Below are 25,917 nucleotides of genomic sequence, written 5' to 3' on the forward strand. Positions count from 1 at the left end.
TAGACAGCATGACTGTCAAACATGGGCATGCCGCAGTCCGGCTGCAGCAAAATAACCGGGGGGTGATGAGCAACTTGTGTACATTGATACAGCAGGAGTGGGAGCTGTTTATTGTAGGACAACAGAGGTATTTATACATTCCACACAGCTTATCTTAATTAACATAAACTAGATACATCCGTCAACCAATAAGGAATCTCCACACTTAATGGCTCGCTGGAGTTACTTCACAAACCACTCCCTCTGGCAAAATGCCAGGCGCCATCCTGACTTGTTTACAGACTCTAACATTTGCCAGGCGCCATCCTGACTTGTTTACAGACCTTAACATGGGCAAAACCTATATAGTGTCCTTTCAGAATGCAGACCCACCTGCATCAAATTTTACTGTTTCCAAAAATCCCCAAGTAAATAACTCCTTTAAATATTATTACCTATAGCTACTTATATGCCTGAGCAGCTAAGCCAGGAATCTGGCACACTAAAGCAGGCTGCAGAATGTGAGTAGTCTCCTTTTATAGAGACTATAAAAAGTAGACGGGTTCTATATGAATGGGAAGGATGTTACACTTTAAACCATTGTTTTATTTGACCTTCATACTACAGCCAGGTATGGCAGGCATTGTTTTTATTTCCATTTTACAGATTAGGAAGTGGACTTTCAAGGAATTAAATGACTTGTCTAAAGTTAATAAAAGGAAAAGAGAAAGAGCTGTGACTGGAACCCAGGTTCCAAATTGTGTCCTCTTTTCGCTAATTAATATGGCGATGTATTTTAATGTACCAGGAGACTGATCTGCAGGACTGGTTCTTTCTTTAGATCCCATTGTCCAGAACTGACTTATATGAAATGTTCAAATAATGACACTCAATTTCTTAAAATAGCTTGATTCATAATACATTATAGATGATTAGTGAGTTTTTATATTAATGGTCAAACAATTAATAATGAGTCCCAGCAAACTGTCTGTGGGGTGAAAAAAAAAAAAAGCTTATGTTGTCACCAGGTCTGTTTATAATCTGTGCTCTATATCCAGATCAATCAATAGTTAATTAATAATGATGTGCTTCCTGAAGTACAAGGTTATAAATTAATTGAATGCTCATATGCATATTTTCTGTAGGAAAAATGAATGGAAAAGCCTTCCATGCTCATCTCATTGTAAGAAAATGTATGTAATGATTACAAGCATATAATAAGAATGGTTTGCTTAGCCAAATGTTTGTTCATTTCTGTTAATCAGTATTCATTTCAGCTACTTCTATGCAGTTTGTGGAAGCAGTGCAATCAGTTGAGTAGTGTGGCAGATTTAAATCAGTAATAAAAGCCCTGGGGAAATTAACAAGACAAAACATTAACCACAGACTAAACATTAACATATATTAGCATTTTTATTATACCTGTAGAATTGTTAAATGAGCATGGTTACTACTATTAAAAAGTTTATGTTGTATATCACATAATTTCAATGTATATTTTGTTTTAAAACTTTTAAGATTTAATTAAACAGAATTGTACAGAAGTATAATAGATGATTCAAGGGAATGAAGTTCATTATTTTTTTTAAATGGGAAACCTTTATAACTCCCTCCCTGAGTTCAACATATTCCAAAAGAAATGTCACAGGCAATATTCATCCAAAGCCAGCTATGAGGTCAGAGTTGATATTTAAATTACATAACCCTAAAGTAAGTTTTACTTTCAGTTCTTCAGGGTTCTGAGGAGTCCATAGATGATCCAAGACTAAATTTATACAAGTATTTTGCAACATTTCTCAGAAAACACTGTTTGGAACCACAGTAATCAGTTGGGATCTCGCAGAAAAGTTATTCCATAATTAAATAAAACTGAAAAAGGGCTGGGGGTTGTGACTCAGTGGTAGAGCGCTTGCCTAGCATGTGTGAGGCACTAGGTTTGATCCTCAGCACTATTTAAAAATAAGCAAATAAAATAAAGACATTCTGTTCATCTACAACTAGAAAAAAACTTTTAAAAAGCATTTTTTAAAAAACTGAAAAAGACTTCAATAGGTCTTAAGAGTCTTTTTTTTTTTTTTCCCCGGTACTGGGGATTGAACCCAGGGGCACTTAACCACTGAGCCACATCCCTAGCCCTTTTTTGTGTTTTATTTAGATACAGGGTCTCACAGAGTTGCTTAGCAACTCACTAAGTTGCTGAGGCTGGCTTTGAACTCATGATCTTCCTCCCTCAGCCTCCTGAGCCACTGGGATTACAGGTATGTGTCCTCGTTCCCAGTGCTCTTAGAGTCTTGATGGTCTCAGTTTAAGCTCCTGAGAAAGAAGCTGTGCGGATCTCCAGTCACCCAGTACAAGTCAGCAGGACATTCCCCCTCAAACACTGTTAGACTTCTGAGGGCAGCATCTTGAGGCCATGGCTTTCCAATGCCATAGACTCACTAAAGAGAAATTCTCTGTTTCTGCTTCTGCTTCTCCCTCTCCTTTTCTATCTTCTCATATCTCCCTCCTCTTCCTCCTTTTTGTTATGACTCATTTAAGTTAAAAGACACAGACTTAGTTACACCACACCCATGCATGACTTTTACATATTTCTTTTTTATTGGTCCTTTTAAGTTATACATTACAGTAGAATTCATTTTGATATAATTATACAAACATGGAATATATCTTGTTCTAATTAGGACCACATTCCTGTGGATGTACATGATGGTGGGATTCACTGTAATATTTTCATATATGTATTTAGGAAAGTTGTTACAGTACATATTTTTAAATATTTTTAGTTGCAGATGGACACAATATCTTTATTTATTTTTATGTGGTACTGAGGATTGAACCCAGTGTCTCACATGTGCTAGGCAAGCGCTCTACCATTGAGCCACAATCCCAGCCTCGTGTATCAGCCCAACATTGCTTATTTATTGGGAAAGAAAAATGTAAAGCATGCCATTCATGCAGAGTAAAATAGATCCCTTAGAGTAAGTTAAGAGTGGGAGAGAGCCAGAGAAGAACATTAATGTAGTTAACAACACCCTCCTCCAATTTTCTACTGTTTTAGACAATTACTGCTAAATTCTCGAATATTTTGCATTTTTGTAGCCATAATATTAACCTGGAATCTCCTTTTTGGAGGAAACTATAAATGGATACAGTTAGCTCAGACATCAGGCTAGACCTGAGTTTAATTATTGGAATTAAAGATATTGTAGCTGACCCAAGAATCTGAATTCAAGAACAAGGGTCCAGGGACATTCTGCAGACAGCAAGCAGCAGAGGGATCCTTCTTGGGAGCCACCTCTCCCATAAAGCCTGATATCTAGTGCTTTGGTATGGCTGCTAATTGACTCTTACTTGGTAGACTAAGAAATTTAAATCACTCCACTATTGACTTAACCCTATTAGAAATACTGCCAGAAACCCAAGTTAAAATCAGATGTCAGTTTTCTGTTTGTCTTGAATAACTTAAGACTTTCTTTTAGTATGTTTTTGTATTTTTCATCATTCATCACCACTCTCTGATTATAAATTGAATGTCCACCAGATTTCAGATCTGGACCACACCCAGTACTGGGATGTCCCAAAGTCTATGCTGTTCACAGACACAGGATGGCACAGAATGAGGCATCAGAAACAAATCATCATCATCATCATCATCATCATCATCATCATCATAACTTTTGGAATCAGAAAGTCTCAGTTCTGTCATTTCCTAGCACTATGACCTTGCTTTAAGTTCCTCAATAGTTATGAACCTGTTTTCTTTATCTCCAAAGTGGGGTTAATAAAACCTGCTCAATAAACTCAGAGGATTGTTGTAGAATTTACTGGAAGGAATGAAGAATGGATGTAGAAGTTATTTGTGAAGCACTAGGCTGGAATAAAATGTTATGTTTCAAAAGAGTTTGAGAAGCTCACAACACAGGCTCTTTCTCTGCTCAGTCAGCCAGAGTGAAAGAGCAGGTCTGAGGGTTTTGTTTGTTGAGAATTCTCAGACTGTGCAGTGAATGGGGAACTAAGAATAAGTGTTAGATTTTTAACCATTGGGCCATAAACATAGCAGTTATGGCGTGCAGGTGTAAATTATGACAAACCAAAGGCTTTGCATGGAGTTCAGGACACATCACCCCAAAATATGGCACCTTGGCCCTTGAGAAAACAGCAAAAGCAGGAAGGTTACTCTTACCTTCACCTGACAAGACAAAATCTAGCAGACTCTTACCTGAAGTAGAGCATCAGACACTCATCCAAGAGGCAAATATTATGTAAATGAAGAAGAAGAATGTACTAATCTCCAAAGACATGGAGATAGAGAGGAATCTGAATAAGAAAAACTTGCTTTGTTCACCTAGTATATTATCATTAGATTATAGCACTTTTGTCCAATTTCACTTCACCACTGTCTACTTCTTTGTCACACTTAGCATAAAAAGACCAAGCTTCGGGGCTGGGGCTGTAGCTGAGTGGCAGAGCATTGTGCTTACTGAAATAAGCCAGCACATAAAGACAAATACTGCATGCTGTCCCTCAGGCAAAAGCTAAAATAGTTGTTCTCATAGAAGAGTAGAATGAATGGTGATTATCATAGCCCGGGAAGGACTGAGGACAGGCTGGGGAGATAGGGAAAGGGTGGTTAACAGGTACAAAAAATATAGTTAGGGCAGGAGGAATACGTTCCAGTGTTCTATAGCACAATAGGGTGACTATAGTTAGCAATAATTTATTATATATTGGAAAAATAGAAAAGATTTTGAATATTTACACCACAAAGGGATGATAAATGTTGGAGGTGATGGATATGTAATTACCCTGATTTGATAATTGCAGGTTGTGAACATGTGTTGACATATCACACAGTATCCCATTAATAGGTGCAATTGTTATGCAACAATTTAAAAGAGAAAATGATGAAATGGGATTGTAGGCTAGGTCTACTGATGCCCAGCCTACTGAGCTCTTCACTATACCTTACTGGGCCCCAGTATGTTTGATTCCTGTATGCATAAAGATAATGCCTCTGGATTCTGATGGGAAAGGGTGGTGCCAAGATTTTCAGAGTGACTTGCTGGCTAGGTTAAGGTCAGAGATCCTGCCTTCTTAAATTTCAGGACTTGTAACAGTTCAAAGCACTATTGCTTTTCCTGCCACAGGTTCTGGCCCATAAATAAAGGTATTGTTAGGAATCATGGTTCATGGAAAACAAAAGGTAATTTATTCCAGGTCTTCTGATAGAGATACTCACCTGTCCAATAAATTCACTCCAACTAACCAAATTTAAAGGTGGCAGCATTCTTGACTAGGTACATTAGTTAGTAAAAGGAAATTGGATTTCACTTACTATTTAAGAGCCTAAAACTCCTGGACAGGCTACTGATTTCTAAAATGCCACTTGGGAGGCTGGCTTCTTTTGCAGCTGAAGAATAAGACCCAGTTCTCCCAGCATAGCCTGATGTTTCTCAAGTGTGAAGTTGAAAGGACTTTGTCAACATGAATGCTGCATCTCTTTGTAAATTATGTTCTTTTTTTTTAGTGTCTACTTCTCAATATAAGCTCATACTATTCACCTCCAGCTCACACAGTGTGGAGGTGAAAGATGTGGGGAGAAGGGCTCAAAGGAGGGGGGCATAGATTTGACAAATGCTTTGTATATGAGAAGAATTTGCTTCATGGTAGATTTGTGGAAGAAAATACAGCCTGTCTGATAAGATGTGGCATATTTCAGATGGGGGAGTGGGGGGATTGGCAGGACACCATTGTTTGCCCCTTACCCCACACAGAGCTTTGGGAAGTCTGCTTGCTAATGCCACATTGGGTGGCTTGTGAAGAAAGGTCAGACTACAGACTCGCTACATTCTCATTTATTCTTAACCTTCCTACCTCTGCCTCAGCTGCACCCTTTTCCAGTAGGTTGGGGTGGGGTAGGGGGCAAATACTTTAAAGTCTTGCTGTGGCCCAATTAGTATTCACTATACAAAGGGCTGGCTTTCAATACATAGGGAGAGTTCACAGCTGTGGGGTGTAAGTAGACAAGTTACTGTGAAAGATTTTATTTTGGTGCTGGATTTGTAACAGGTGTAGGTCAAGAGAATGTGTCCCATGCACCTGAATGTTCTAAGATTTTGATCCTGGTGAAATAGACTCTCACATTGATGTATGTTCACAGAATAATAAATAGATATTTAGGAAACAAAATGAAGGGTTTTGTTCTATGAAATTTCACCTGTGGCTTAACAAAGTAAATATGTATATATCTATAGACATATAGTTATAATGCACAGTCTGCCTTCAGCTATTTGTATCTGTGTTATATGCTTTGGAAGTGATTGCAATTTAACTCCCCAGTCCACCTGGGCAGCCCTTGGCCTAAAGCAACCTACCAGACTCCTCCCCATTAGGGCATATTCAGAGAATGCAGATACTTTATTTGAAGTTAGTATTAGCCCAAGTCAAACAGCATTACATAAACACATGAGAAAATTTCAATATCATACATTCCAAAGCCAGATGGAATATTTTAAGTGTCCACAACTTTTGTTTTGTTCCATTAGAATAAAATATTGAGGGCTGGAGATGTGGCTCAAGCGGTAGCGCGCTCGCCTGGCATGCGTGCGGCCCGGGTTCGATCCTCAGCACCACATACAAACAAAGATGTTGTGTCCGCCAAGAACTAGAAAATAAATATTAAAAAAATTCTCTCTCTCTCTCTCTCTCTCTCTCTCTCTCTCTCTCTCTCTCCTCTCTCACTCTTTCTAAAAAAAAAAGAATAAAATATTGAGAATAGGTAATAGGAATGTCAAATGATAGATGCTGTGTTTCATAAATGGAGGTGATTCTACTGTTGATTCTAGATAATTTTTTTCCTAATTCAAATATTTAAGGGGTTGGGAAAGTAGGTGAGTAGGACAGTTCGTCCCTATCATGTGCACAGCCCTGGGTTTGAACCCAGTACCACAAACACACAAAAAAGAATACATTTAGGGGCTGAGGGCATAGTTTGGTAGTACAGTGCTTACTGGGAAAGTGCAAAGCCCTGGGTTTCAGCCCTAGAATTGCAGAAAAAAAAGTATGGGAAATATATTTTTTGTGGAAAACCTTCAAAAGCTCTGTAAACTAAAAGCCATTTATGCCTTTACATATAGACATATAATTTAATAAATGCTATCAGGGCCAACCTGAAAAATCTAGAAGCCAGGATTACCACAAAGAGTCATGGCTTATCAGTAGAGTGGTATACTAGACCTGATAATAAAAAATTCCTTTACTTCACTTCAGTTAATTCACCTCACATACCTAATCATGTACCAAATCTGGTCTGAATTTTGTGAAGGTACAGAAGTGATGAAGATAGAACCCTTGTTTTTCTAGTGTTTTTCTTGAAGTTTACAATCTATATGTTAACCTTGGCAATGTTGACTAGCTATGTTTTTGAGGCCTATGACTTTTTTTCAAAACAGAATATAAGCAGAAATCAAGTATCATATCCTAGGGAAGTATTGTTGCATGAGATTTGCAGTCAGAAAAAATGGGTTCAAAGTCAGGCAAGAGGATTCACTGCGCACTTGTCTCAGGAAAGTCTAAACTTCCTTGAGACTCAATCTCCTAATCTATAAAATGGGGATGGTATCTGAGCATACTGGCACATTTTTAAATCACAGCTATTCAGAAGGCTGAGGCAGGACAATTGCAAGTTGTAGGCCAGCCTGGGCAACTTAGCAAGATCCTTGTCTCAATATAAAAAATAAACAGGACTCGGGGCATACCTGAATGGTAGAGTACCTGTGGATTCAATCTCTAATACCACAAGGAAAGTAAACAAAATAAAATGTGGATGGTAATATTTAGCATAGTGTCTGGCAGAAGTGAGACATGTAAAAAAGTTAATAGTCATTTCTTTCTTTCTTTGGTAAAGGATTGAACGTAGGGATTTTTTTTATCACTGAGCCACATTCTCAACCTTTTTTTATTTTTTATTTTGTGACAGTTTTTCAATAAGTTGCCCTAATTGGCCTCCAACTCACAATCCCTGCGTTGGCCTCTCAAGTTGCTGGAATTAGAGGTGTGCACCAGTGTTCCTGCCAATATTTATGATTCTTCATATGGAATTTCATTTAAGCTTTTGTCTGAAAGTGAAAAAATGACAAATCTGCAAATAATTTAACCAAAGAAACCAATTAGAATGAAGCTAAGTAAAAGAGTTAAAGCCATTTAAGACAAAATGTTTTTGCTACATGAGTATAAAAGAGGGATGTTTTAGAAGGAGATATCCAATGAGTATTTTTGAATGAATGAATGAATGAATGAAAAGAATTATAAGGGCACGAAAGAGAAAGGGAAAAGGGGGAGGAGATAAAGAAAGAAGGCAGGCAGGCAGACCGTCTGGCTGCCTTGAGCACCTATGCTCTTTAATACTCTCAATCCTGGGCTCACACAATGACATATGATTCACAGCTGATGACACTGACTGTTCACTGGTTGACTTGCTGTCTTTCCTTGGGCATTTTTAGGAAAGTCAGATGCGTAACTACACTGACAGTTTTCAGACTCCCTTAGCTTGATTCTTATAATGAAATGTTCATTAGAATCAGGAGCACTCTGTGCATGGAAGGCTTCTCTTTTATTAATAGGCTACTCAACACTTCTCACGCCCCAATCTCCAATAGCAGTTCTTCCTCAATTTTGCAGTTCTCTTTTCTGAACGTATTCATAAATATAAACACCAAGTGCCATTAAAAGGTATCAATAGCATGAAGCCTGTGTAAAGGGTCTTCTCAAGTTAAAAATTTATTTATCATCTTAGGAAATCTCTGAGTAAGCTGTGTGTTTAGAATGAGTTCCCTTCCCCACTAGTCTTTTGCTTTCTTTTCAATCAATGATTTCTTGTCTTCAAACCTTATCACTTTTTTAAACTCTGGTAATAACTGTGTTCTGTTCTTTACAAGGAAAGTGGGCCAGCTGTGGTGTACACCTGTGATCCCAGCCAGGTGGGAGGTTGCGGCAGGACTATCACAAGTTCAAGGCCAGCCTCAGCAACTTAGTGAGGCCCTAAATACTTAGTAAGACCCTGTCTGAAAATAAAATGTTAAACAGGCTGGGGATGTGGCTCAGTGTCAAAGCACCCCTGGGTTCAAACCCCAGTACAAAAAGAAAAAAAAGGGAAATTCAGGGAGGAAATTGAAATGCATTTCAGAATTTGTTTCTACTATGATTTTTGTGAAAGTATCATATAATTATATTGCATTTCTTTTTTCAGATTGGCAAGTTATGTGCCCATTCTCAACAACGCCAGTATAGATCTGCTTATTATCCTGAAGATCTGTTTATTGACAAGAAGGTGTTAAAAGTTGCTCGTGTGGAACATGAAGAAACCTTGTCCAGCCGAAGAAGGTGAGGTGTTTTTTTTTCCTTTGTTTCAGCATACAATTAGCAATTGTGTTTAAGGTCAAAAACCACTGGAGTGAAGTTTTGTAAATACATGTTATTTAGTTCTTCTGTGTGGAGTGCTTAATTAAATTCCATTATCTGTTAATGTTAAAGAAAAAAGATATTTTATTATATCTGAGTCATATTTCAATGTAAACTTTCCATATGTAAATAACTAGAATAGCAACACAGACTGGAATGAACTTCCCTATTCAAGATCCTTTATTGAGTAAACAATATTTTGTACATACAATCAGGTGCTACTGTTTCATGGCTTGATTTGTGAGTCTTCCCATTATTAACAGTGAGGCAGGATTAAGTTTATCAAAAAGACACTGACAAGACCCACTCATGTATACACATACACACACATGCATATACTGCACACTTTATATACTCTTTTTAAAGCAATAAAAGGAAGTATCTAGTTTATATTTCTTGAAACAACAGTCAAGGGACAAAATATGACTTCTTATTCCTTTTACTTTCACTCAGCCCATCTAGCTTCCCTCCAATCCTGTTCTAATTCCTTGGTTATACTTGAGGGGTGGAAATTAGATGGGAAGCACATCACAACTGAGAATTTCCATACCCAAAAAGGTAACTCTGTCACTGGCTCAAAAATTGATGGCATGAGCTCTTCTTCCTGTTGATTTTGAGGGACTTGGCCTATAGATGGAAAATTAAGTCTGGAGTAATAGCACATGCCCGTAATCCCAGCAGCTCAGGAGGTTGAGGCAGAAGGATCACAAGTACAAAGTCAACCTCAACAATTTAGCAAAGCTCTAAGCAACTCAATGACACCCTGTCTCAAAAAATAAAAAGGGCTAGGGATGTGGCTTAGTGATTAAATACCCCTGGGTTCAATCCCCAGTACCAAAAAAAAAAAAAAATTAAGAGATGAAATAAGTAATATATCAGATTTGGGGTAAGTTATTTAATTCCTCTTGATTTACTATAGGAAGTTTTGAAATAGTAATTCTGAGCCTTATATGGTTCAGTTTAGAATAAGAGAAGGTGTAATGTAGCTTGAGAGAGCATGTGTGCCCCAAGGAAACAATGCAAAATGTTCCATTTTCTTTTCTCTTGTTGACTTCCAATTTAATAGATTTCTAGTTTCCTTATAGCAGCCTAGTTAAAGTGCGATTCAAGAACCTCTGGGAGTCACAGAGACCTTTTGGGGTGTCAGTAAGTTTCTGTGAGATCTTCCTTTGGTAACTGAGTGGAGCTAGAGTTTGTTTATATATTTCTTTTTTTTCTTTTTTTATTGGTTGTTTAAAACATTACATAGGTCTTGACATATCATATTTCATACATTAGATTCAAGTGGGTTATGAACTCCCATTTTTACCCCGTATACAGATTGCAGAATCACATCGGTTACACATCCACATTTTTACATAATGCCCTACTAGTAACTGTTGTATTCTGCTACCTTTCCTATCCTCTACTATCCCCCCTCCCCTCCCCTCCCATCTTCTCTCTCTACCCCATCTACTGTAATTCACTTCTCTCCTTGTTTATTTTCCCATTCCCCTCACAACGTCTTATATGTAATTTTGTATAACAATGAGGTTCTCCCTCCATTTCCATGCAATTTCCCTTTTCTCTCCCTTTCCCTCCCACTTCATGTCTCTGTTTAATGTTAATCTTTTCTTCCTGCTCTTCCTCCATGCTCTGTTCTTAGTTGCCCTCCTTATATCAAAGGAGACATTTGGCATTTGTTTTTTAGGGATTGGCTAACTTCACTTAGCATAATCTGCTCTAATGCCATCCATTTCCCTGCAAATTCCATGATTTTATCATTTTTTAGTGCTGCATAATACTCCATTGTGTATAAATGCCACATTTTTTTATCTATTCATCTATTGAAGGGCATCTGGGTTGGTTCCACAGTCTAGCTATTGTGAATTGTGCTGCTATGAACATCGATGTGGCAGTATCCCTGTAGTACGCTCTTTTAAGGACTTCAGGGAAGAGTCCGAGAAGGGGTATAGCTGGGTCAAATGGTGGTTCCATTCCCAGCTTTCCCAGGAATCTCCATACTGCTTTCCAAATTGAGCACACCAGTTTGCAGTCCCACCAGCAATGTACAAGAGTACCCTTTTCCCCACATCCTTGCCAGCACTTGTTGTTGTTTGACTTCATAGTGGCTGCCAATCTTACTGGAGTGAGATGGTATCTTAGGGTGGTTTTGATTTGCATTTCTCTGACTGCTAGAGATGGTGAGCATTTTTTCATGTACTTGTTGATTGATTGTATGTCCTCCTCTGAGAAGTGTCTGTTCAGGTCCTTGGCCCATTTGTTGATTGGGTTATTTGTTATCTTATTGTCTAATTTTTTGAGTTCTTTATATATTCCGGTTATTAGGGCTCTATCTGAAGTGTGTGGAGTAAAGATTTGTTCCCAGGATGTAGGCTCCCTGTTTACCTCTCTTATTGTTTCTCTTGCTGAGAAAAAAACTTTTCAGTTTAAGTAAGTTTTGTTTATATATTTCAACCAAAACAAAATTGCAACAGATAATATACAGAAGTCAGTAGGAGAAGCTACCTGTATTCTAACAAGTCAGACAGTAAAGATATCTTGCAAAAAGAAACAAATGTTACTTTTGTCATTAATTTATTAATAAAATGTTATTTATATTTACACATTTTGAATATATGATGGCTAATTTTAAATTAATAATAGGTCTTAATTTTTTCTGAGTTTTAATTTCTAAAATAGTAAATATTGTTAAATATATAATATATAAACTAAAACTTTTGAAGTTCTTCAATTATTTTTAAGATTGTAAAGGAATTATAATAGTCTTATTACTACATAATGAATTACCAAAAACAACTATATAAAATAATTATTATTTTACAGTTTATGTCCATCAGAAATATTGAAATGGTTAAGTAGGTGGTTCTCAAAGTCTCTAAGGAATTTTCAGTCAAGATGTTGCCTTGGGTTGCAGTGTGGTTTGGGTTTTGTTTGTTTGTTTTTGGTTCTGGGAATGAAACCCAGATCTATACCCCCAGCCTAGAGCTACGATTTGACTAAGGCTAGAGTCAAAATGGCTCACTTAGAGGTTTGGCAAGTTAATGCTGCTTGTTGGAAGGAGGCCTGAGTTCCTCACTAGGTAGACCTCTGAAACAACATGGCAATTGGCTTCCCCACAATAAGTGATCCATGCAAGAAAGCAAAGAGGAAGCTGTATCATCTTTAATGACCTAGTATTAGAAGTGACGCACCATTAATTCTGACAGATTTGTTAGAAACAAGTATTAATACATATTTAAGAGGAGGGAAATCAAGCTCCACTTCTTGAAGAGAGGAGTACCAAGAAATTTATGGACCAGCCTCCTAACACCACGATATTTGAGAATCATTTTTTTCAGCCACTTAGGGGTTCTTTGGGACATTTTTGTCACTCTGGAATGACAGAATTAGGCCATATATCAAGGCCCTCTTTACCTTCTGCTTGTCCTTTGTTCATTGTTTTCCATTGCCTTCACTCTTGGCCTGAACCACTGAAGCACCTAAGGAATTAACCTCAGTCCATGTAAGACATTAACTTTTAAATAGTGAAAACTCCTTCCATATTTAACTGAAGTGAATACATACATATACATGTGTATATGTAGATATAGATATATGATACATACCATATATATGATATATCTTATCATAGTATATGAGGTATCATATACTTACAGATATATGATACATACCATATATCTATATCTATATATTCAGTTCAACAGGAATTTATTTAAAACTTTTTAGTGGTATAATATATACTGGGTAGTGAAAATACCAATAAATAGTCCCTGTTCTTCAGCTAGGTCTAATGGGGAAATAGACTTTAAATGCAAACAATTCCAAAGATAGTGTTATGAGAACTAAAGCCAAAGAATTCCAGAGTACAGAGGCAAGCTACATGGAAAGACAGAACCTCTGCCCAGGGAAATTAGAGTTGAGGCTTTATGAAGGAAGTGGTATATGAATTTGTAACAAAACCACATGTGGAGCTTTTTCAAAGTAAACATACCAATCTAGTTCTATATTGAAACTGCCCTGTTCAGTATGTACAATTTTTATGTATAATTAAAAATTAGAATAAATAAAATTTAAAAACAGAAATTGTCCTGTTGATCCAGAGGTATATCAAGGTCCTCTGCCATGGCCTCTGTCATGGTTTCTGTCTCATTCACCATACCAGGCTGTTGATCTTCCAGGGAAAGGAAAAATTGTCTGGTCAACCAGGTATGACATTGTTTTTAGAGTCATTTTTGAACTTGTAGCTAACCTCAAATAAAATAAAAGAGAAATCAACAAAATCTATAGACTTGAGTAAGTGGCAGTTAGACAGGGCTCCTTTGGGTATTGGGAGAATGAACCTGCCTCATGATTTTCCCATCTTTTCTTTTCTTCCTTTTTTTTTTTTTTTTGCTAGATGAAGCCTTAGAGTCTGATATGGAGCCTTTCTTTCTGAATTTTCTAACAGAAGGATTGAACAAAACAACAGCAGCGTGTCTGATTTCATTCAACTCCTTCAAATAATCATAAACTTTCTTAGAGGAAAGGAGTGGGGATTAAGATGATCTCTTGCTAAATGCGCTGCCCCCCCACACACAAACAATCTGATGTTATCAGAAGGGTTTGTTTTGGCAGAGTGTTAGTACCTCTATAAATTTCTCAGTGTGTTCTGCACAGCATTTCATACTGTCCAGAAAAATATATGTGTGTCTCTAGCACTCCCCACACCCATGCCCAAGCTCCATCCTCAGTAGTTAAAAATATGATCATTCTAAAGGAACCCTATTGCAGCATTCAATCTGTTGAGGTTGTGAGGGAGCTGTCTGAATCTGATTATGACTTGAAAAGCCCTTTGCCTTATTAAAATAACAACACACAAAGAAATGCAGAATTCCTTTGGTAGCATTCAGAAGTCATCTGTTTGTTTTGTCTGCCCCCAACTGGGTAGTTTGCAACACACAACTAATCTTAGAAATAGCTTAGTTCAATTTAAAGGCGATTTTATACTCAACGGGTGGTCTATATATGGCACTTGGGGTTCCTTTAAGGGATAACTATTGAAAATATCTGTCATCAAATTTAAAACAGTGAGAGTCAAACAAGATGCACATCTAGAAGAACCAAAATAGAAGCAATCAGATCTTCACAGCCCCTTCCACCTCCAATATTTTCAGCACATCTTAGCCTCTCCATCCCTGACTCTCCTGAATGGTTTCTTTACCACTTCCCTTGTGGTACTATTTTCCTTGTCATTTCCATATTCCAAAAACTATTTGGTAGAAAATATGAGCATACCTTTCCATTTTCCAAACCCTAAATCTATAGTCAAATAGTCCAACTTGCATCTATATACCAAGCTTCTGTCCCAGCTGATAACAGTTCCTCCATCCTTGTGAAATTATATTTATGTGTTAACAGTCATCTGCATCCTCTCCTTCCCCTCTGTGTTGGTCTAAAGGAGCAATGGATTACATGACACTACTAAATGACCTAGAAAGAAAAGAACAAAGGTGTTCTCAGCTCCCTTATTGAAAATCAGTACTTCTCTCACTTCCCCTTGGACTACTTCTCTAACTTTGGCTAGGCAGCTTTGAAAGCCTTTCATCTTCTGACCAAAACCACAAATGTCCTGAGTGAATGAGAAAATTTAAAGTCTGGTATAAAAATCATTCTATCTTATGGAACTTCTGTCTTATAGGACTCTACTTCTTTCAATATTTGTCATCACCTTCTGTATGCTGAGCATTGTGTGAGGGGTAGGAGGAGCTCCTAGTCTAGTTAGGGAGACAGACACATAAATAAATAATTTCATATGTTGGGGGTGAGTGCCAAAACAGAGCTATGTAAAAGAGTCACAGCATCACAGATGAGGAAGCTAGCAGCTCTGCTGGGAGAATCAAGAAAGGCTACTTGGAAAAGGCATCTTTTGAGCTCAGCCCTAAGAATAAGTAGAAATTCAACAGATGGAAGAGGGAAGGAAGGTGTTCCAGGCAAAGGGAACAAGATGTGAAAAAGTATTCTAATCTTCAGAAGTTCAGAAAGTTGTTTGGGGTCAAATTGAAAGGCTCCTTCCCACAGAATTAGGTATGATCTTGTACCATTCCAATCTTAGTTATTTGATTTTATGTACTTTTTTTTTGCATTTTCAATTATTTTTTAAACAGTGAGCTTGTATTACTTTACATTAACAAAAAAAAAGAACCTTAATAATAATAATAATAAAGTTCAGGGGCTGCAGTCAGGGATGAAAGGCTGTTTTTATTTGCAGTGGTTTCCAATTAGTGCTGCTTTGATGCCTGCCCAAGCAAATTATTGCAAGAAAGCAAAGGCGATCCCCTCCCCCATAACCACAGACCAGGACGCCCCTCTCTCTAGGATGATGGAAGCCCTCCAGGGAAGATCACGTGCCCCCAGCAGCAATATTTCAAAATGGCTCATGCATGCAAAGGAGCCCTATCCTTTAGTTCCACATTTAATAGACTGAAAGGGAACCTCTATGAAGAGACTCTTTTTCCTGAGCAGATTGTCAGAAGCAAATGTTGGGTTTGTCCTGAGAACCACAGGCTCCACTATTTAAATGGCAATGGTATGTTCAGCATGTTAGTATTCAGAATAAAGTGGAGTTAGAATCAAAGAGCAATCCCTTCAATCAAATTGTTTTCCTATCTCAGGCAACTAATTGTCCATATTTTCTAGAAACAATTCAGTTGAACAGGCTGCCTTAGTTCATGGGTGGAGATTCTTTTGTTGTCTTCATGGGCTACTAGCACAAAGGAAAAATTGGGACTGGGTCATACTGGGTCATACGTGGGTAATTAATATGTCATTTAATTTAGCTTCAGGTGTCTTTATAAAGAGAAAAATAGAAAGATTTGGCAAATCTCCTTTTAAAATTAGAAGCCAAAGAATATAAAGCTTTATTTAAGAAAACATACAAATACACTTAATTGTCACATAGAAGCAAGTTTAGGAAGGAATGACAGGAAGATACAAAGAGAAGGAGAATCAAGAAAGGCACAGTAAACTCGGTAGGGGGTAAACTACTCCTGTCACACTCTGCTGCCATGGTGTCAGAGGACATTATCACCTGTTGTTGCTGTCCTTTTTGAAAAGCTCATTGACTCTCCAACAGTTTAGAAAGCCTTCTTTTTTTCTGTCCTCCAAAATAGTATGTTTGGATTTATTTTAAAGAGTTTGAGTTTCTTTTGACAACCAAGATTTATTTTCTCACAGTAATGCAGAAGCTTTTGCATAAAAGAATGGCATGCGCTATAATAACACTGCCATTTGGGACTCTGGGGGTATTGGAGTTTGGTAGCTGTGTTGTTCTCCAACTGATGGGTACTACTTCATCCCCCAAAGCTGAGAGTTATTTGAGAAGCAACTTATTTTTTATTATTTTGCAGTGATAGAAATGAAACCCAGGTTCTCATGCATGCTAGGTAAGTTAGGCAAGTACTCTGCAATGGAGCTACACCTGAAGTTCCTATTTCATTATTCTAAGGTTCCTTTCCAATCAAATCCACTTTTATTCTATGTTACTTCTAATGGATATAATACACACTGAGAACCATAAATAACTCAATAAACAAACCTATGCAGAAGAATAGATTTTGGCCTGGGGAGGTAGCTCAGTGGTAGATCACTTGCCTGGCATGTACAAGACCCTGGGTTTAATCCCCAATACTGCCAAAAAAAAGTTTGAAAAAAATAAATGTGAAACTTTATTCAAGTGAAAAGTCAGGAAGGAAATATACCTAAATATTAACAATGATTATCTCTAGAAGTGGGATGTGAATGTTTTTTTTTCTTCTACCATTCTTTATTTTTACTACCCACAATGAGTGTATGTTTCTTTTATAATGAAAAAGAAAATCAAAAGCCTTTATAAATGATGAGGGAAAAAACATAATGTAACCATAGGTTACAGATTTACAGTGCTAAAGTTGCATATCTTACAAATTTCCATTCTCGTTGCTGACCTGTATGTTTACTTCGTGTCCATCCCACTCTGTTTTCCCAAGTTCTCCTGCCTCCTTCCATTCTTCCAATTGGCAGCTCTCCCCACACAGTAGACAAGCCTCTCTTAGAGATATTTCTTACCTCTTCTGTACTCAATTTTTGGAAGGACATGGTGATAGCTTTATTGAAATATAATCTACATGCCATACAATTCATCCTTTTAAAGTACATAATTCAATCAGTTGAGTATATTCACAGATATTCAGCCAACAGCACAATCAATTTTAGCAGAATTTCATCACCTCAAGAAGAAATCTTGTACCTTTTAACTATTGTCTCCCTATCCCCTTATTTCTCCCAGCCTCAAATAACCACACATCTACTTTATATCTCTATAGACTTGCCTATTCTGAATATTTAAATGTAAATGGAATCATATAATATGTTGTCTTTCGTGACTGGCTTCTTTCATTTAGCATAGCATTTTCAGAGTTCATCCATGTTGTAGCCTCTGTCAGAATTCTATTCCTTTTTAAGCCTTAATAGTATTCAATTGAATGTATACACCACACTTTGTTTATTCATAAGAATATTGACATTTATCTTGTTCTACCGTGTGGCTATTGTTGATAGAGCTGCTGTAAACATGTACTTGTCTGAGTACTTTTTATCAATCTTTTTTGGTATATACGTAAGTGTGGAATTGCTGGGTTATTTGGTAACTCTGTGTTTAACTTTATGAGTACCTGCCAACTACTTTTCCACAGTGGTGGTGACATTTTGCATTCTCACCAGCAATATGTGAGGTTTCCAGTTTCTCTACATCCTCATCAACACTTGTTGTGGTCTGTGTTTTTCATTATAATCATCTTAGTCCGTGTAAAGTGGTATCTCAATGTATTTTTGATTTGTAATTCTCTGATGACTAATATTTTTATTTTGACTTTATCTCAGCCTTTTACATCTGATTCTTAAATTCTTAGAAACAAATCCCTGTGAAGGCCACCACCACTACCTTCCTACAAGGCTCAGAGAAAAAAAATTCAGTTTCCATACCACATGAGTCAAGAGGTTTACTTAGCCCATTAGCTAGCTAGATGTTTGTGTTTTTTTTTTAATGTGTGTGTGTGTGTTTAGATTTTTTGTGTACTTTGTTTTTGTATTAGTCGAGATTGAACCCAGAGGCTCTCACCATTGAAATACATCTCTGGCCCTTTTTCTTTTTTCTTTCTTTCTTTTGGGTACTGGGGATTAAGTACTAGGTTAAGAACCCAGGGGTACTTAACCTCTGAGACACATCCCCAGCCCATTTTATTTTTTATTTCTGTTTTATTTTGTTTTGTTTGTTGTTGTTTTCTGCTTTTGTTGGGGGGGGTACTAGGGATTGAACCCAGGGGTGCATAACCACTGAGCTACATCCCCAGTTCTTTATCATTTTTATTCTGAGACAGGGTCACACTCAGTTGCTTAGAGCCTCACTAAGTTGTTGAGGCTGGCCTTGAATTATAATCTTCCTTCCTCAGCCTCCCAAATCACTGGGATTACAGGTGTGTACAACCACATCCAAACTTTTTCTTTTATCTTGGTATAAGGTCTTCTAAGTTGCTCAGGCTGGACTTGAACTTGCTATCTCCATTAATCAGCCTTCTGAGCCAAGTGGCTGGGATTACAGATGTGTGTCATTGTGCCTGGTATGTCTGAGTGTGTGTGTGTGTGTGTGTGTGTGTGTGTGTGTTTTAAGCTAGCTAGTCTTTGAAAAGTAATACCAGAAAACATCTGTTGAGAGAGAATATGGTTGTGCCTATTAATACCCACATCAAAAGATGAGGGATTTTAATTATATTGTGCACATGAAGTTATCTGGAATTTAAATTTTTTAAAAAAATTTTAGTTGTAGTTGGATACAATACTTTTATTTTATTTATTATTATGTGGTGCTGAGGATCAAACCATGGGCCTCACACATGCTAGACTAGCACTCTATTGCTGAGCCATAACTCCAGCCCTGGAAATTATTTTTTTTTAAATCTTTATTTTATTTATTTTTATGTGGTGCTGAGGATCGAACCCAGTGCGTCACACGTACGAGACAAGCACTCTACTACTGAGCCACACCCCCAGCCCCTGGAAATTAATTTTTTAAAAATTATCTTTCATACATAATTTTTTCTGTATAATACATACTTCATATATATAGTGTGTTTCTATTCTATAGATTCATGGCAATGGTAATATTGGCCATGGCTAATATCACAGAGGGACAACTCTGCTTACTTGTGTGTGTACTATGGTAAACACTTAGTGAGATAGTTGCTATCATTATCTTCCTTTTACAGATGAGAAAACTGAAGTTCAGAGAAAGTTAGAATTTGCCTTAGTTTCATTGCTCCATAAGTGGGGGAGTAGCTGGGTTTTGAAAATCACTTAGGTTAGACTCTAAAGTCAGTATTCTTAGCTATTGCTCATCATAGGATTGAAGAGGTTATTCTGAGAACCAGACCATGATTATAACATGGTTGTAAAATAAAACTGTGTTATCAGTTCAAAATAACAAATTCAAAAGTAAGTTGTAAAAAAAAAAAAAAAAACAGTCCCATTTTGTCCATTCTATATGTCCTGGAGAGGTAATACATACTCTATGAAGTAGTATGACCTTTTATTTCTCTAAGTTACCTCATTCAAGTTTAAAAGAGTTTCTCTGAGTTCTAGAATATGATAACCCAAGATTGTGTTACACTATCCACATTCCTTGTGGTTTTATTAGATTTTTATCTTTACCCTTCCAAGTAATATCCTTCCATACTAAAGTGGAAGGTCTTATGTTTATTACAATCCCTCATCCCCTTGACATTTAGATCCAACCTCATCTGGATCTTCTTCAACTTGTCAATGATCTTTATGTTCAGAGAAGAAAATTATAAAGTTGGGAGGAATGGAGAAAATCAGGGTACTTGTATTTTCAACTTCTTGGGAAATCAAATGAAGGCCTTGCTGTGGGTTAGATTTTTCTTGCCCTGAGTTACGTTAATCAGAGTGGGTGTGGAGGTAGGCGAACTTAAGGGAAACTCTTTCATTAAAAAGAAGACCATGGTTTCCCATGGACTAATGGCCACATTTCATTTCCTCATGGAGTGGGGAGAATTACTCAGCCTTAGCCTTTAGTCTTTCAGTTTCCACTCTTGGGGACTGTATTATTACCTTGTAAAACAGAGCATCTCTCCTATTAGCTGTTAATTGAACCCATCTTTTTCCTCTGTGAGAAACTAATGTTGACTTTTATTTTCAGGGCTCTGTATTGAGCCTCTTCTCTTTGAAGATTGATGATACTCAGACACCAGGAGTAGGCTGTGAGGGGAGTAGGGGCACAGCAGGCAGTAGCTGTTGGGGTATCAGGTGTTATATATGTCCCAATAACCTTTCATGAGTCGTTCTGTCCATCACCCTGGCTTTCCTGTGAGTCTTTATGAACATGTGCTGAGAGCTAGTTTGTTCTTGTTCTATCCCCCACTCAAGTTATTAGATGAAATGAATAGTTCATGGTAATAAAATGGAAAATGGCATTAAGTGCAAGATAATCACTTCCACCATTTTGGACAGATCTTAAGACAGACCTCAAAAAGCATTTTAGGGCTTGTGATTTCCACCAGTGTCCAAATAAAATTCAAAGGCCCATCCATTCTTAGCCTGGAGACAAAATTGATAATTATTTCACTGCCAGAAAATTCCCTGGCCAGAGTCTTCAAAAACTTTGTGTAGACTTAGGGTAGATTTGGATGTGAAGAGCACTTTAACTTTCTATCAGGGACATTGTTTTAGAAAATAAAGTGTATTTTATTTTTTTTTTTGTTTACCACTGGACATCTATATATAGATATTTAAATATTTCTTCATAAATATGCTCACTTCTCTCCAGTTTATGGTGTCACTTTGTGTATACATATGCAGCTGAAACAAGATAATAGGCAAGAAATTTCGCTGGTATATGTGTGTTTATATACATTTTCATATATAATATGCTCTCACTGTCTCTCTCTCACACACACATCACATACACACACATTTGTCTTATCATACACAGCATAAAAAAACAAAGCAAATAAATAATAAAATATACTAGAGCCCTCTGACCTTCCCTCCCGCTCATAGGACCATAATATACAGACGAAGAACAAAGAAACCTTGCTCCTTTAGCAGATATGTGTTACTCTGACTATATTACCAGGAGAATTTCATAAAGCTTACACTGTTCTGAGCACCCTGTGATTCTGATCTGCAACCATTAGCCAGAGCCTATATGGAAAGGGGCCATCTCTAGGGTAATAGCATTGTAAATTACAATCAATGCACTCAATTACACTCAGAAACCAAAAGATATGTAGTGCTCCAGTGTGCCTTGTAATCAGCACCTTTGAGAATGTAGGTAACAGCATTCTGAACAAAAAAATGGAAGCTGCCAAATGTGTTAGAAAATGGATGTTAGAATTAAATCATCCTTCAGATAGGAATAGTACCTTATATGGTAGGCAGCCTTTTTTCCCCTAATATCATTTTATTGATTAAAAAAACTAAATTGTGGCCTTGTAGCCAAGAATGTCTTTAAAAATCATTTATTGCACTAATCAGCCTGGCAGAGCCTTTCTATCATGCTGATAAGGAAATTAAACTTTTCTCATACTGAGTTTACTTGCCTCTTATGCACAGATGTTTTGTTTTTGTTTCAGAGAACTAATTCAGAAGTTGAAATCTTTCATCAGCTTCTATAATGCTTTGCCTGGCTACATCTGCAGCCATAGCCCTGTGGCCGAAAATGACACCCTGTGCTGGAATGGACAAGAACTCGTGGAGAGGTAATCTTTTTTAATAGTTAAATATAGCAATATTTGACAAATAATCATCATATGTTCATCTGAAGGTTAATTCTTATTTGCCATTTTTCACAAGTAATTCTATACAAAACATAAATATGAGCATCTTTGATGTTTGGATTCTGTGTATAACTCAGAGCTCTTATAGAATTTACAAACTTTGAAACACATAGAGAACTGTGCATCCAGGGGCATTTTTCAAAGAGCTTCTTTCTTCTCTTCATTATGTAAATATGGTTTGAAGAAATAATATTCATACTAATAGCTATCATTTCTTAAACATTAACTATGTATTAAGCACCAAGCTAAGTGCTTCATATCAATTCTTTTCAGTTTTTCAACAGTCCTATTAAATGAATACTATTATTTTCCCCCATTTTACAGAGGAAGATGGGGGTTTAAAAGAAAGGGGAGTACCATTTCACTGAGCAATTTTACTGAAATGTTTGTCATTTGAGTATTGATATAATCTATGTTATCCTCATCTGTAAAGAATTTGCTCATCACTGACAAAAAAACAATATATATTCATTTATTCAGCAAATATTTACTGGACACCTTCTAAGTGCTAGGCATGTTGAACTGAACAAAACAAAGTTTCCTATCCTCGTGAGTTTTAATTCTGTAGAACTAATAGTATTTCTAACCTTCTTTACTTTATGCTTGTGAGCAATATCTTGTGATTAAGGAATTAGATCCAGAGGGTAGAATTCTTAGGAAATCACAGAGTTGACGAAGATGATTTAAAAAACATTTGTACAAGTTAACAGTGTGTTGTAGAGGAGAACACAGAAGAGACCCAAAATCAAGTTCTGAGTCTTTCAAATTAGTTTCTTAACTTAAGGAAAGTGATTTGTTCTCTCTAGGCCTTGGTTTCCCATTTAAAAATGAGGTGGTTGGATTAGAGACCTTCCAGTTTTGATAGTCTGTGTGCTTTTATTCCTTATTAACTTATTCATTCATACCTTCAGCTTTCATATTTTGAGATATTATGTGTTAGGCACCATTATAGGCACTAGGGATACAGGGTAAAGAAGGAAAGCTTTGATGAGCTTACTTTCTATTGGGTCCCAATACCAGGACATAAGATGCTGAATGAAGTTTATTCACAGTTCATTGTAATGGGTGACAGAAGGCTCTGGAGTCAGAACTTGGATTTGTATCTCAGTTCTGCTACATACTGTGTATGGCCTTGAGTAAGTCACTGGACCTGTAGAAAATCTCAAGGTCCTCCTCTGTAAGGGCATCTAATAGAGTTATTGTAAATACTAAGTGAGGTCATATGTCTAAAGCCCTTAGCACACTGGCACATACTGGAAGCTCAATGCATGTTACTTATCTTTTTCCTCTCTTCCTCCTCTAACTCTCCTCTTCCCAATACAAAATGGAACAAATACCTGAACATGTTTTTTTTTCCCCTCACCTAAATCCTTTTACTGACATAGGACACTGAGAATGAGGGTGCATGCCATCCTGGTTGAGGCATTGAACTTGCACAGAGATAGACTTCTCTATATCAGCAAATGTTGAATCAAGATGGAGAGATTAATGTCCACATGCACCCCACTGTACTCTGGAGAAACAGTGTGTGTTTGACCTCCTAAAACCTCATGAGGTACTAAGTCAAATCATGAAAATCTATTTAACTGTTTTGACATATTTTTTTAATTTTCAGAGAAAAGGGATGTTATTTGACTTTATAAAAAGCTGATGCTTCAAAACAGGTATAAGCAATATATTATTAGAAAAGAAAATACTCATGGGACAAATATGTGTTTCTTGCATAAACTTGATGAGAAACTATCCTAGTTATTTGTCCACTGTATGTTAATGTGGTGAGACTAATTCCTGAATATTTATTTGTTTTAAGAAGCATGCATATATGTGTATGTGTGTGTGTGTGTATGTATACACACACACACACATACATACTGGGGATTGAACTCAGGGTCACTCGGCCACTGAGCCACATCCCCAGCCCTATTTTGTATTTTATTTAGAGACAAGGTCTCACTGAGTTCCTTAGGGCCTCACCATTGCTGAGGCTGGCTTTAAACTTGCCATCCTCCTGCCTCAGCCTCCCGAGCTGCTGGAATTACAGGCATATGCCACTGAATCCCGCTATCTTTTCATTGTTATTCTTTGAGCTAGGGTCTACTAAGTTTCCCAGGCTGACTTGAAAATTGCAATTCTCGTGCTTCATTGGATTTAGAGGTGTGCACCACCATACCTGGCTAAGTAACATCTTTCAACCATGGTTCCTTATTAAAAAGGAAATTTTAATTTACAATATATTTTTATTAGTGTGTTCATTCATTTACTCATTTAACAAATATTTGAGCACCCACTATATATCAAGCACTAATATTGGACTGGGAATGTAGCTCAGTGGTAGAGCATTGGCCTAGGATATGTGAGGCCCTGGGTTCAATCCCCAGTATTACAAAAACAAACAACAAAACCCACTAATGATATATTTTCTATTGCTTAAGGAAAAAACCCACATGATATAATTAATCCAAAATATTATCTTCCCAGGCGTGTATGTTTTGAATCAGTGGGATTTTTATTGAATTTTTCTCATATTAACTATTTCATGGCCAGTATATGTATGTGAATGATTTTGCTCTGGAATCAAAAAAGTTCTCTAATCTATCAAATAGTATAACCAACGCCTATTGAATTTGAATAAATCCAAAAGTTAGCCCAATGCACTTTTATACCATTAAAAGACATCTGTTAGCTGAAAAAGAAATTTGTTTTGCAGGTTTGGCTATTGAACCCAAGGCCTCTTGCATTCTAGACAGGTACTCTGCCAATGAGCTACATCCCCAATCTATATTAACTGAATTTTTTTGTTTAATTTGCTAGCTTTAAATGCATGAGAGTACTGAACAAAGTAATAAATATTATTGTATGGGAAAGTTATTTCAAACTTCTATTTTTACTTCTGAAAAATAAACTTTTTTTCAAAACAACTTCTAGTTTTTATATATGCTATCCAGGAAAGAAGGGAGAGAGGGAGAAAAAGGAAGGAAGGAAAAAAAATCAAACATATTTGCAGAAAGAATAAGGGTAATATAATCTAGGAAGCAACTTCTCCTTGGTTAATAACTTCAGGTTATAATTAACCTGTACTTGTATTACTGACCTAATGCAATGATGAGACTAGGGAATAGTGTCAATCTACATTTTAAAAAAATTCTCAGGAATATACATTTAATAATATGATGTTCTTTAGCCTGAAGACATGTGTGCCCTCTATTTGTATCATTTATAAAGATTAGCTCTGCACTCATGTCTCATTTATAGTTAAAACCTTTTCCAGAGCTTTTCATTGAATTTTTCATTTAATTTAAATTTAAGTAAGAGTTGACACTTCATAATGTCAAAAGGTAGAAACTTTGTTATCTTTATAGGTCAGGTTTGTGTTCCTTTGAAAATATTTTACTTTTAGCCCAGAAAAAAATCTGGAGAATCAAGAATCCTAACAGGAAATGAGACTTGTCATTAGAGATGCTTGATCCAAAGGAAAATATAGATGCTGAAGGAAATATTGAACAATATCCATGTCAACTCTGTTATCAGAGCTATTTATACCTTCCTACTGTGGATGTACATATCTCTCAACTTTTAGAGAATCAATCTATTAAATAAGGTCAAATTTCAC

General features: G+C 36.8%; 1 protein-coding gene across 1 annotated transcript in view; it reads left to right on the forward strand.

Annotated features, from left to right (window-relative positions):
- The window catches only part of Gpc3 (glypican 3), a 423,699-nt gene that overhangs the window by 267,757 nt on the left and 130,025 nt on the right, over nt 1-25,917 (forward strand). The window contains exons 4-5 of the mRNA XM_026405602.2: nt 9,227-9,360; nt 22,104-22,229. Of these exons, the coding sequence (XP_026261387.1) occupies nt 9,227-9,360; nt 22,104-22,229 (260 nt within the window). The remainder of the gene's footprint in view (nt 1-9,226; nt 9,361-22,103; nt 22,230-25,917) is intronic.

This window comes from Urocitellus parryii, chromosome X, assembly GCF_045843805.1.
Source record: "Urocitellus parryii isolate mUroPar1 chromosome X, mUroPar1.hap1, whole genome shotgun sequence".
NCBI classification, from domain to species: domain Eukaryota; kingdom Metazoa; phylum Chordata; class Mammalia; order Rodentia; family Sciuridae; genus Urocitellus; species Urocitellus parryii.